The sequence below is a fragment of the Passer domesticus genome, chromosome 13 (genome assembly GCF_036417665.1).
Source record: "Passer domesticus isolate bPasDom1 chromosome 13, bPasDom1.hap1, whole genome shotgun sequence".
NCBI lineage: Eukaryota > Metazoa > Chordata > Aves > Passeriformes > Passeridae > Passer > Passer domesticus.
In genome coordinates this window covers 6,438,941-6,451,389 of record NC_087486.1, presented here as the reverse complement: position 1 = coordinate 6,451,389, position 12,449 = coordinate 6,438,941, and the positions used below count along the sequence as shown (strand labels likewise).

Genomic DNA, 12,449 nt, shown 5'->3' with positions numbered 1-12,449 from the left:
CATTTCTTTATGACAGCTGCAAACAGCACACGAAGCTCTGCTGGAGTTGCTTACAAGGCTTTCTTATTCAAAAGTTTATTTGAGATTATTAGCTTGTGAGATCATTTATAAAGGAACAATTAGATATATTCAGGAAAATCAGGAGCCCCTCTGCCCATGGTTACCCACTGCTGAGGCTGTAGGCGAATCTCTGTGTACAAATCCGAGCGCTCCACAATAAAAACCCATTAACTCCAGGAACCTAACAGGGCTCCAGCCTACAGGGATCAGTTAAGAAGCTGGTGGGGGTTATTTTGCTGCTTTTAATATTTGTTCAGTCTAAGGAAGCTTAAGTTCTTCAGCAGGGGTGAGCTGCACTGCTGCCTGGGTGCTGTTGGAGGTCGAGCCAAAGAGAACAGGATTTATGGATCTGAGGTGGTTGAAATAATCTTCCAGCCTGCTCTACCCACCCTCTGAGGGATCTCTGATGGTGGTGGCAGCTCAGCCCTGGCTGATGTTCTGCAGTAGGGGAAGGGTGCCCAGGGATGCCCACTGTTAACTGCCTTGGAAAAGCAATATAAGAGCAGAAAAATTAAAAATAAGGCAGAAGCTGAAGGAGCAGGGATGCTGAAGGCAACTGCTGGCATCCTCTTCTACTCTTCTGTGGGGGAACAAGAGGAGGTAGTCAGTAAAAAAACAGCTCAAGGACTTCCCAAAACCCCTCTCCAGCAGTTCCCAGGGCTCTGGGGACACTTGGGCACTCACCTTTGCTTGGGTTCAGCTTGAGCATGTCCACCCCTGAGAAGATCATCTCCTCTGGATCCGCGGTGCTAGCAGCAGCACTGGGAGCAGCAGTGCCTGCAAAGGGAGGGCAGGATGTGGCTGCTGGGCCCTGGGGCTGCCCCATCACCCACCCCCATCCCTCTGAGGGCAGCGGGGGGCTCATGGAAGCCCTGACTGCACACCTCAGCTCCAGGGGGGGTTTGGGGTCCCTTACAGCCCTGACACACTGGCACTGGATGGGTGAGGGGTGCTCCCTGAAGCCTGGATGCTCTCCTCCCTACTCCCAAGCAGTCCATGCACTCCTTCCTGTCCGTCCCCTCCTGGCAACCTACCGGGGCAGTCCAGCTTTCCCCGAGTGGCAGTGCCCTCAATCTTGGTGCCGTTTTTGTAGCAGCACCAGCAGAAGCCGGTGGAGAAATGGCACTGCTTGGGCAGGTAGTCGCCGTTCTCATCGCACTGGGGGCGGAAGCGGCCCAGCTGATCATCCCCAAAAGTGGCCTCTGCTTGGCACTTAGTTTGCACTAGGGCAACAGAAACAGAGGGGACACAGAGGGGACATGGCACCAGGCCCTTCCCCTCAGCAGGAGATTCTCTCCAGAAACAGTTAAAGGTGAACAAGCCCCTGCTCAGTGACCTTTCTGAGGGTCTTGGCCTAACCAGGAGTGGAGGATTTGGGGTGGGGCTCCAGCCTTTTGTTCACCCCAAACGCCCTACAGGCAGAGATGTTCTGTGATGTCCTAACAGCCACAAAACAGGGGCTCCCCACAGAACAAATAGGTCCGTGACTGGAGGGAGGGCTGGGAGCCTTGTGAGATGCCCCAAGCCAACACCTCCCTGACTGTCCCCAGCTCAGCAGTCCCATCCCCAGTACCTTTCTCTGCTGGGATTGTCTTGCGGTCCTCAGACTTGGGGTTGTTGGCCAGACCAAAGAGCAGCCACTTGTGCATCCAGGACTCGAAGGCCTGCAATGAGAGGGCCCAGCACATTAATGGGTAAGGGGGAAGTTCACCCCAGGGGAGCCATGTCATGAGCTCTGGCTTGGACAGGAAGGTGGTGAACACCATCCCCTTCCTTTGGGCAGGAGCAGCCCAAGCCTGGCTAAAGCCAGACGTGGTATATCCTGATAAATGTCCCTTCCCAAAGCACTCCTGGACAGAAGGCAGGTGGGACAGGACGGCAGTGACAAGCACTGACCTTCCAGTCCATATGATTCATGGTGCTTCTCAGGTGCTTCAAGTTGTCCATCAGGTTGTTGTTCAGCTCCGGGAACTTCCTGCTGGGGTCTGCTTGCTGTAGAGCAACCACCACAGTGAGGGCAAGGAAAAATGAGGTGTGGGGTGGGGGTTGGATTCTGCTGGAATCAGCCAGACAGATGGTGCAGGGGGTCAGAGCTCCCAGCAGCTCTGAGCACCCCGAGACCCCAGAGCAGTGCAGGAGGCAGCTGTGGGGTGGGGGGAGCAGGGGGCCTTACCAGCAGCAGGTGCTTCACTATGTCCTCGGTTTTGTTGCTAGCAGGGGGATTGACCTCAAGAGAAAAGGCAAAGGGGCAGTGTGAGCACGGCAGCAAGGCCTGAGGGCACCAGGAGTGCCAGGCAGTGGTGGACTTCTCTTACCGAAAGGTCCTCAAAGGATGCAGGATGCAGGACACTCATGACCAGAGGTGTGTTTGCCTTTGCCATCTTCATCTTATTCACTGGCTTGGCATCTGCCGAGGAAGGAGAGCTGTGAGGGGACCCAGCCGGGTTGGGTGGTCCAGGAGGGTCCTGGAGGGATTCCTCCCTTCTCCCCCTCCACCTCCCAGCACTCTGGTGCCCATGGGGTACTGACTGGCAGGCAGCTTCCTCTGCAGAGCCTCCAGCTGCAGGTTCTGGGAGGTCTTGGTCAGCTTGCTGATCTGCCCGCTCTGCTGGTACACGTAGTAGATGGTGACAGCCTGGCCGGCGATGAGCAGGGCCACCAGGATGGAGAGCGTGGAGAAGGCGGCTTTGCGCCCCAGCGCGGACCTGCGGCACAGGGACAGCGAGTCAGCCGCACGCCGGAGCAGGAGGTGACATCTTGCTGTCATCCCCTGCCGGCCCCAGACGCTCCTGTGGCGGGGGTTTGCAGCCACACAAATGCAAATTCCCCCGCTGCAGAGAGCAGAAGTGAAACCTCAGCACCCCTCCACACCGGGAAGCGAAACCCACCGTGGGGGCGGGGGACGTGGGGACACGGGAGGGGAGCGAAGGGCCCGTGACAGCGCACTGCCAGGGGGTTTGGGGACAGCATCACCCTGGGCACCGCCTTTTGCGGGACCATGAAGCCACTTGCGATCTCGCTGGTCCATGGGGCAGAGGACAGGACCCAGGGGATGTCGGACTGCACTTAATTTTTAAAGGCAGTGCCGGCCCCTGCCCCGCTGGCCACCCTGTCACTTGTCCCCAGGGACAAGGCCCGAGCGGGACGCGCCGCGCGGGAGTCTGCCTGGCGACTGGTGACGTCACCGCTCCGGGCATTCCCATTGGCTGCAAGTTTTGGGCGGGGTGTCCCCCTGTTGGGGTGGGGCCATAGGGGCGAGTTGGGACATGGCGGGCAGCCCCGTGAAGCCATTTGGGTCCGGGGTCCGCTCCTGCCCCACGGCCACGCCGTCATCCTGCCTGTCCCACAGCCTCGCTGTTCCCCCCAAAGCTTCGAGCCATGGCTCCGCGCCCCACCCTGGGAGCCCGCCCGCCCCACCGCCATGCCTTGTCCAAAGCGCGGTGACCCCTTTGATCCCGCTGCCACCCGTGCCCTCCCAGTGCCACAGCCACCCAATCCCCCGTCCCACAGCCGCCCCGTGTTCCCCTCCCGCTGCCGCCCCACGCCTCCCATCCACAGCCACCCAGCTCCCCCCGTCCCAAGGCACCCCGTGCCCCTGCCCTGCCGCACAGACCCTTCCATGACCCTCTTGGCTCCACCGTGCCCCATTCCCACAGCCTGCGCCCATCTCCTGCCCCACAGTCGCTCTGTGCCCCCTTGACCCGACTGTACCCCCTTGCATCCCACAACCACGCCATACCCCCCTGCTCCACGTCCCCACTGTGCCCACTTCGCCCTCCCCGTGCGCCCCATCCCCGTGTCCCCAGCAGTGGCACCTCTGCGTGTCCCCAACACTGAGCACGCCGCTGCCGCGGTCGGAGATGAGGTCCCGCTGCTCGTCAGCCATGGCTCCGCTGGGCTCCCCGAAGACAATGAGCACCCCGAGGGTGGCTTCTGGAAATACCCTCGGGTCCCCACCCCGCCCTGACACCCGGGGGGGGGAAGCCAAAAAAAAACTCCTATTGGCTGCTGGCACTTGCATCACTCGTTGTCAGGCAGACCTTTGCTCCAGAGGTCTCCAGTTCAGAAATGATGCTGGACACAGCCGTGAGCTCCACGGCCGCTCAGTGGGGCTTCACTGCCCGCCCCACGCCACCAGGAGGTCACCGTGCCCAGCTGGTGACACCGGTGCCATGGGTCCGGAGGCTCTGGTACCCCTGGGGGGGCAGGAGGTGAGAAAAGGGAGGTGGCGGTGGAGGAAACGTGAGGAAGGAAGTGGGGTGCAGAGCTGGGACAGGGGGGTGGGACACCATGGGGAGGACCCCCCGACCAAAAGCTGAGCAGGACCTTCTGTGGGGGCACAGTGCCAGGGTACACCCTCCTCCCTGGGGAGGAAAAGCTGCACTTTTGGGGGCTCAAGCCCTCCTTGAGGGGCACTCTGGACCCTCCCTGTGTGGGGTTTTTGGCCAGCACTTGTCAGGCTGAGGGGGTGGTGACTAAAGGATCAAGGGCTTTCAAGCCCTCCTTCCTGCCAGCATTACCCTCTGTGCTTTGCCTGCAGCAGCTTCCAGGGGCTGAACCCCCAAAGCCAAGCGAGGAGGAACAGCCCCTAAATGTGAGCGATCCCAAGGCACCAGTGGGAGTGGGGCAGTGAGGGCCTCCAGCCCCCCAGAGCCCCACATGGGCAGGAGCAGCCATGCACCCCATAATGCTGGTTTTTGAGGTGTTACACAACGTCCCAGAGCAGCCCAGGGGTAACAGACCCCCCTGTCCATGCTGGGCCGAGGGTCACACTGACCCCAGCACCAAGCTGGCTCCAGCGTTAGGACTCAGCACGACCACGGCCAGAGCTCAGCCAAAAGTGAAACTGCAAATGTGGAGTTGAAAGTCCCACCTAACCCCACCTAACCAGGCAGCAGGGTTACCTGGCAAACCCCCTGGGGCGAGCAGGGACAGGTTTCAGCGACTCCATTTCATTTCCTGATTCAGTCCCGAGGCTCCCAGCTGGCAGGACAGCCCTGGGAGAGCACACAAAGGGATGGTTTCAAAGCGCTCACAGGGGTAGGGTGGGGGCTCCAGATGCTGTTCCTGGAGAAAATGTGGTGGGATGATTCTCCTGCTTTCCAGGTGGGAAACTGCAGCCCCACACAGGGTTTTGGTGCCTGGAGCCAGGTCCCTACCCTGCAAGCCAGCTGAGAAAGGCCTGGGCACCCAGGGGCTCACACAGCACCAGCCCAGGGTGTCCATCAGCCTCACCCCAGGCCTGTAACAAAGCTGTGTTTAGAAACTGTCAGAGGGCTTTGAAAAGAAAATAAAAAGGGAGAGGAGATTGAGAGAAAAGGGAAGAAAGAGAAGTAAGAAAAGGGGAAGAAAAAAGGAAGGGAAAAAGAAGGAACACAAAAGCCTTCCATACATTTTTTGCCTCTCCCCCCATGGGCACTGGGACTTTTGGGGAACACACAGGTTTTCCTCACAGCCCCAGCCCCACTCAGCTCATTTTTGGGCCACAATCCCTGCCTCAAGGCACGCTCCTGGTGCATTCCGTGAGCAGCCTCAGCCACAAGGGGAACCAGAGAAAATCTGAACAGGAACTTCACAACGAAACCCCAGCGATTCCATGGAGCTGTGCAAACCACAACCGTGGGTGATAAGCTGGGGGTGGGGAACAGCCCCTTCCCAGGCAGGCTGAGCCCTCCAGCCCCAGCCTGGAGGAGCAATGCCAGCCCCAAGTCAGCCCCTGCTGCACACACAGACATTTCCAGTCAGCTCTTCAGTGCTTCATACACAGCTTTCTGCCCAGGGCTGTGACATCCTCTCAGTCTGTGAATTGATTTTCCAGGGAAGAAAAAGACACTTTTCAGAGAGCAGCTTTCATCCTGTCTGATCCTTCCTCACTCTCCCATTGCCTGAGGCTGGCAATGAATTGTCACCTCCCTGTTACTCCAAGGCTTTGTATTTGGTGCTACCCATCAAAAACTCAGAAAGTATTTTTTGGGGAAAAAAGCCATCTGGAGCAAGAAGTGATTTCAGGACTCTGATGAGGACCAGGCCAGCAGAGCAATTATTTCAGGCAGTGAGGTGTAATAACCCAGTGGGCATTCACAGGAAGACATTCATCTCCAGCTGGGCTTTGTCTCTCAGCCCTCAGACCCCACACAAAGGTTTGGGGAACAGACACACATTTCCACCGACCCTGAGGTGACACCCTCAGCAGCACAGGATCAGCCCTGGGCAAACCTGAGGAGAAAGGCTGAGCACAGGGCTCACCAGTGGCCACTGACTGTGTCTGGGGAGGAAGCACAGCCCCTGAACAGCCCCTGCCCTCCACAGGATGAGCATCCCTGCTGGGGTGACACAGGGTGGGCAGGCAGAGTGTCCCCCCACTCACACAGCCCTGAAGCCATCGCCCAGCGACAGCTACAGGGGGTGCAGGTGATTCAACTCCTCACTGAGTCACTCAAGACAAGCCAGGTGGGTCAGGCCAAGGACTGTCAAGAGCCAGGAGACCCATCCATGTCCCTCTGACAGGAGGGCCTTTCCCTCCAGAAAGCCCCAGGACATGGGCCAGGAAGCTGCCCTTTGCTGGGGCTTCGGTTTTCTCTTCCTCATTCATCATTTCCTCTTTGGGGTTATGCATCAACACAGGAAGCTGCTTTAAAGACATCAGGTCGGCTGAGAAATCAAAGCAATTTTTACCTTTAATTGTGCAGTGAGCCCAGGCACCAGCTTTCCATGGCACAGCACTGCCAGGGCAGCACGTGGCACAGGCTGGGTGCACAGTGACTCAGCTCAGCCAGCCCTGTGTGCACCTGCACAGCTCCAGCTTCTAAGGATTAAGGGTTAATAGAGTAAATCCACCTTCCTGTGGAGCAGACACCTTCCCCTTTCTGCATCCGGTGTATAAACCAGCAGGGCTGAACCAGCCTGGACCAGGGTGGGCAGCAAAGGGAGTGAGTGGAAACATCTCCCCCTGCACCGAGTCTGCTGAGTTTTTGCTTCAGCAAAGGTCCTGTTTTGGATTTCTGCTGTAGAGCTCTCCCCAGATGTGCTCCATGAAACAGCCATGGTGATGTCCCCTGGGACAGAGTAACTCAGGTGCAGCACACAGAATCCCTAGGCTGGAAGAGACCTTTAAGATAATCAAGTCCAACCCAGCCCTAACACCTCAACTAAACCATGGCACTGAGTACCACATCCAATCTTGTACTAACTGTGGCTTTTCATGGTGTAAAAAACATTACCAACAAAAAACAAAAAAAACCCAAAACCAACCAACCAACAAAACTGCAACAAACTAAAAACCCACTAGCAGAAGGAAACCTGCCACCCTGCCTGCTTGCACTACTGTGCCATGCCCCACTCCTGTTTACTAGAGCCCTTTTAATCACCCACCATTCCTTGGAGGAAAACCCCACCCTGTGCCTGCGTGGCTAAGGAGAACAGCAACAGCTTTCACTGCATGCAAAGCCTATCAAAAACCATCAAAGCATATCAAAAATTGGTAACAGTGTCCCATTCCCTGCTCTCTCCTCTGTCCTGCCTCCTCCTTCAGCTCCGCGTTGGCTGAGCTGCTTCTGGTTTCACATTTTTGGCACTTTCTCCAGAAGGACTTCAACCACCACTTTAAGTACAGGAAAACAGTGATCTGAATGGCAAATGGTGCATGTTTAAGACAGTAAGGGAAGTTTATTCTAACATTTTCCATGGCCACATATAAAACAACAAATAAAACACTATGGCTGGGCCAAGGGAAATGCTGGCTTAGGAACAGATATCCAGAGAGAGGACTTTTTCCACAGAAAGGGGAAGTGATGCATTAAGCAACATTTTGCAGAAAGCCCAGCAGCAGTTGCTCATTCCCAGCCCAGCTTTGTTTTCCAGGAGATACAAGAGGTCATGACTCATTTTAAAAGCAGCTTTTACTGTATGAAGCCCAAGACCCCTGTGGCTTTGGATCAACCAGCCTGGTTCCCCCCGAAGCCACAGGCCCGGCTCCAGAGCACAAACCATCTGTGGATGGAATGAACTGAAGGCCCTTGGCTCCTGAGCACACCCCAATAAGAAAACACAGAGCTAAACCGAGGTTTAAGAGAGCTTTAATAACAGAAGGTGCTGCACTGGTTACAGACGACGTCCACGGCGACCACCCTTCCTGCGAGTGCTGTCGGAGGGGATGGGGGTGACATCCTCTGCAGGGAGAAAATCCAGAGCACAGTTACCCCCACAGAGGCACCCCAGAAACCTGGGCACAACCATCACCCAACACCTCAGCAGCTGGACGCCACAGGAGCTGCACATGTGCAGAGGGAACTCTCTGTGAAGGTATTTGGGAACTTGCCACAGGCTGGGTACCCAGGGCTTTAACACTTTGCAAGCAAAAATTCCCATCTCCCATCCCACTTAAATCAAGCAGCCAAATGAATTCAAAAGAAACACAGGATGTTCGAAGAATTTTCAGCACAACCACCACCAGTGCATCTTGTGACTTCCCCACAAAGTTCAGGACTCTCCCTACAGCTGGAGAACTCCATTATTACTGAATCACCGAGATCAACAAGGTATTTTTAGGTGACAGAACAGCCAGATGACATCAGAGGAGCAGCAGCATCCTGCTCCAAGCTGGGGTTTGCCCAGCACACAGAAACCTGAGTTCCGAGTGCTGCTCTCACCACCTACTGGTCAATTTAAGAATCTGTTTACATGGAATCCTTTCACTGGTGCCATCTAACTGGCCATGGAGAAAACCCCAAAGTTAAGATCAAGCAGCACAGATGCCCACAAAGCTCATTTCACTAAACAATCCCTTCCTTCCTCACTCACCAATGCGGCCGATCTTCATTCCGGAGCGGGCCAGAGCTCTCAGGGCTGACTGGGCACCAGGTCCAGGAGTCTTGGTCCTGGAAGAGAGCCAGAACCAACAACCCCTTTAATGACCCAGAAGCTGAACACAGTTTACAAACAGCCAGGAACATGAAAGCCACACTTCCCCCATGCCAAACCTTGTGTTCCACACCCGTTCACCCTCAGCCCCCACAGCCATGTCCTCTCCAGTGCCCAGCCCTCCTGCTGTACCTGTTGCCCCCAGTTGCACGCAGCTTGATGTGCAGGGCAGTGATGCCCAGCTCCTTGCACCTCTGGGCAACGTCCTGGGCTGCCAGCATGGCTGCGTAGGGAGAGGACTCATCTCTGTCTGCCTTCACCTTCATGCCACCGGTCACGCGGCAGATGGTTTCCCTACAGAAGGAAAAGGTGATGTTAAAAGAAAGCCATTCCTTGTTCTTCCCCCAGGCCAGAACCTGTTACTCCCAATAAGCCACCCATTACCCTGAACACCACCTCGATCAGAAGAGCTCACCAAGCCCCCCAGTTCATGTACATGCACCATGCACGAAGCTCAGCAGAAACGCAAGGATTTGGTGGAACCTCCTGCCAAACCCAGTTTCTGCTTTCACACCCGAAGGAGCTGGGTGTGCAGTGAGGTGATGCCTGTCCCATACTCACTTGCCAGACAGATCAGTCACGTGGACAAAAGTGTCATTGAAGGAGGCAAAGATGTGGCAGACCCCAAACACATTCTCTCCTTCAGCAACCTGGGGTCCCAAGCTGATGACCTGCTCTTCCTTCTTCTCCTTGCCCTTACGAGGAGCCATTTCTGAACAACAACAAAAGAGATGTATGAGCGTTGGTAGTTTCTCAGAATTGTTGAAGAATTTTATGAAATTCCTGCTGTTTCAACCTTTTACCAAGCAAGGAAAAATTAGTTACCACTGGCAAAACACAGGTCCATTTCTCAGAAACCCCATAATTCCCAGCTTTGCTGTATCCTGGCACACAGGTCATCACCCACAGCTGTTTGGTGAAATCTCTCCTGCTGCACTTCATGGCAGCTGATGTCCCCAAGTCCCACCACAGCTCCAAGGGAGCTCATTTCCTTGATAATAGCAATGCTGAGCATTTCCCCTTGTTTATATGGGTTTATGGAAAGAAAACACCAAACCAATTACACAGACCCACTATTGTCAGTAAGCCCTAGGTACGCAGATCTTTTAAGTACCAGCTTGGGTTTTTCCATATTATTGGTCTCCCTACCACATCCTTGGGACTAGCCCAGCTAAGTCTCCTGCCCCCGAAGCCCGCACCCAGTGATGGCAGACAGCAGGGGCAGCACTCGGCTGTGCTCGGTTTGATGGCCGGGGATCCTGCGCATCCGCTCCCAAGCACAGAAACAGGGCACGGTTCCCTATTGCCCTCTCCTGCCCGACTCCTGCTACAGCCGGGGCCCTGCACAAGGGAATGTCCGGCACTGCACCGAGGCACCCAACCCCAACACAACCACGATCACCCTGCCCGTGCGCTCTCCGCCAACTGCCCCGAGCACCGTAACATCGATTTACATCAGTGCCTGCGCGGCCGCTTCCACAGCACACATCCCCTCCCCGACACATCCATGGCGCACGGGCTCCACTCGCTCCCCCAGCCCAGCGAGGCCGACGCGGAACACGCAGCACACGCTGTACCGCCCGCACCGCGCTCCGAGCTCCGAACGCGCCGCGTTTCACCGCGGCCCTGACCGCTCAGGGCCCGCGGCAGGGCCGGCCCGGGGCCCAGCAGCCCCAGCCGGGCGCTGCGCTACTCCAGCCCGCGGCTCCCGCGGCCCGCGGCCCCGCTCCGCCGAGCGCGGCTCCCCCGCGCCGAGCGCGCTGCCCCGCGCAGCCCCGGCCCCGCGAGGGCGGGCGGCGGGCGCGGAGGCCGCGGGGAGCCGCGGGCGGGCGGATGGCGGCGGATGCGGCGCGGCCCGCACTCACCTGCCCGTCTGCTCCGGCGGCCGCCGCGGAAAGGAAGCGGCGGGCTCAGGGGGCGGGGGTCACCGCCTCACCCGGAAGGGATGGCGGGAGGCGGCGTGTCCGCTGCCGCAGGCGCGGGGCTGTGTGCCGGTCGCAGTCCCGCACCCCCCGGGCCGGGCCAAACCGTGGCCGTCTGTCCCGAGGCCGGGCCGGTGTCCCGAGGCCGGGCCGGTGTCCCGGGATGGCGCGGCCGCCTCTCCCTCCACACAGTTCTCCCGCGGCCCGACCTCCCCAAGATGGCGGCGGCCTCCCCCCGCGCCCCTCCCCAAGATGGCGGCGGGGTCGGCGGGTGTTTGCGCTCCGGACGGAGCCGGCCCGGGAGAGCTTTGGAAACGAACCGCTTTAAAAACAACTGGAGGGAAATAGGTGCAATTCCAGCAAGCATCCTGCTTCCCCCCGGCTACGCCGCTGCAGCCGGCTCTGCCCCGCCTCAGCTAGAGCCAGGATGGGCCGCGGGCCTTTCCCCCTCGCTCCCCTCAGGGGGCTGAGCACGGTGAGGGTCCTGGGGGTCTCCAGGCAGCTGCTTGTCCCTGCCCCGAGCTCAGGCCGGAGCCCTGGCTGCGAGGAGGTATTGGGGAATTCACCCTCAAGAGGATGTATGTGGTGGTTTAATATGTGCAAGTGGCCTATTTTTGTCAGGGAGCTGATGGGAGAGGTTTCAGTCCCGGTGAGTCTCTCAGGAGCTCTGTTAGCTGATGGGAGAAGCAGAGACTGCAGCTGTGAACCGTGAGCCATGGTGCAGGAACACCTCCCTGAGCTGTGATGGGCGAGGTTAGTTCCACCTCGACAAAGAGAATGTCAATTTGTAAATTTTGACATAAAGGTGGTCCAACAAGGCAGTATTTTCTGTTTCCAAGTGATCTTAAAAGTGCTCAGGAGAGTAAGGATGGGGAACACCAAAAAGCTTCGGAACAGAGGCACAATGAAATTGAGTTTACAGTGCTGATGAGATGCTTCCAGGGCATGATCCTGCCCTGCTTCCAGCTGCTTCACCTGGTGCTGAGCTGCCTCTGGGAAACAGAGCTCTGAGCCACATGGGCTGGGGTGAGTGACAGAGGAGGAGCACCCCATGGTCCCTACGTGGGAACGCCCGACAGACTTCAGATCTGCGCCCAGACTGTGCTCAGAGCTGGGCTGGTGGAGGAGAAGCAGCTGGACAAGGGAGGCTCCTTATAACAGCACTTTCCAAAGGCCTGGAAACATCTGCAGGGAGGGTCCAGCACCTCTGCATGGCTGAGAGTATTTGGTGCTGGCCTGACAGAAACTTCTGCCTCCCTTCTCCCGTCCATCTCCTCTGCAGCTGTGGGGTGCTGTGTGTTTTTAGGGTGGCATCCACTTGCCCATGTTGCTCATCCAGATTTCCCATACTTTTTCCTTTCTCTGGCCAAGCATTCCAGGATGCAAACCTCTGGGCTGCCACCAGGGAAAAGAGGTTTGTTCTTTAAGGCTCCCTGTCCCCCTGCACCGCCCCCACCCGCGATGGGATTTTTCCCTGGGAAAGCTCTCTGTGCTCAGGGATGCCACTGTAACCCCAGTCTTGACCCCATGGAACACCTTCACTTGCTC

The 12,449-nt window shown here is 57.5% G+C and overlaps 2 protein-coding genes across 3 annotated transcripts; both read right to left on the bottom strand.

Annotated features, from left to right (window-relative positions):
* Positions 1-41: 41 nt before the first annotated feature.
* Positions 42-4,032, bottom strand: CD74 (CD74 molecule). 2 transcript variants are annotated; one of them, XM_064387605.1, is made up of 9 exons: positions 3,876-4,032; positions 2,590-2,765; positions 2,376-2,467; positions 2,234-2,287; positions 1,957-2,052; positions 1,634-1,724; positions 1,095-1,283; positions 745-837; positions 42-640 (listed from the first exon to the last, which is right to left on the bottom strand). In XM_064387605.1, the coding sequence occupies exons 1-9, from the start codon at positions 3,944-3,946 to the stop codon at positions 633-635; spliced, it is 870 nt and encodes a 289-aa protein (XP_064243675.1). In that variant the 5' UTR covers positions 3,947-4,032; the 3' UTR covers positions 42-632. The 2 variants fall into 2 exon arrangements, with proteins under 2 accessions (XP_064243675.1, XP_064243676.1); XM_064387606.1 differs by lacking the exon at positions 1,095-1,283.
* Positions 4,033-8,119: 4,087 nt separating this feature from the next.
* On the bottom strand, positions 8,120-11,133 carry RPS14 (ribosomal protein S14). The gene is made up of 5 exons (XM_064387388.1): positions 10,845-11,133; positions 9,541-9,691; positions 9,112-9,273; positions 8,860-8,936; positions 8,120-8,228 (listed from the first exon to the last, which is right to left on the bottom strand). Exons 2-5 carry the CDS (start codon positions 9,687-9,689, stop codon positions 8,161-8,163), a joined length of 456 nt encoding a protein of 151 aa, XP_064243458.1. The 5' UTR covers positions 9,690-9,691; positions 10,845-11,133; the 3' UTR covers positions 8,120-8,160.
* Between the last annotated feature and the right edge of the window lie 1,316 nt (positions 11,134-12,449).

Bases quoted from the DNA above. Each gene is read 5' to 3' on its own strand.
- CD74 (XM_064387605.1), bottom strand. From the start codon at position 3,946: ATGGCTGACGAGCAGCGGGACCTCATCTCCGACCGCGGCAGCGGCGTG. The intron at 2,766-3,875 runs GTGCCACTGCTG...CCTGTGCCGCAG, and splicing joins AGTGTTGGGGACACGCAGAG to GTCCGCGCTGGGGCGCAAAG. The intron at 2,468-2,589 runs GTCAGTACCCCA...CTTCCTCGGCAG, and splicing joins GCAGAGGAAGCTGCCTGCCA to ATGCCAAGCCAGTGAATAAG.
- RPS14 (XM_064387388.1), bottom strand. From the start codon at position 9,689: ATGGCTCCTCGTAAGGGCAAGGAGAAGAAGGAAGAGCAGGTCATCAGC. The intron at 9,274-9,540 runs GTGAGTATGGGA...TTCCTTCTGTAG, and splicing joins GTGACTGATCTGTCTGGCAA to GGAAACCATCTGCCGCGTGA. The intron at 8,229-8,859 runs GTGAGTGAGGAA...TTCTCCCTGCAG, and splicing joins AATGAAGATCGGCCGCATTG to AGGATGTCACCCCCATCCCC.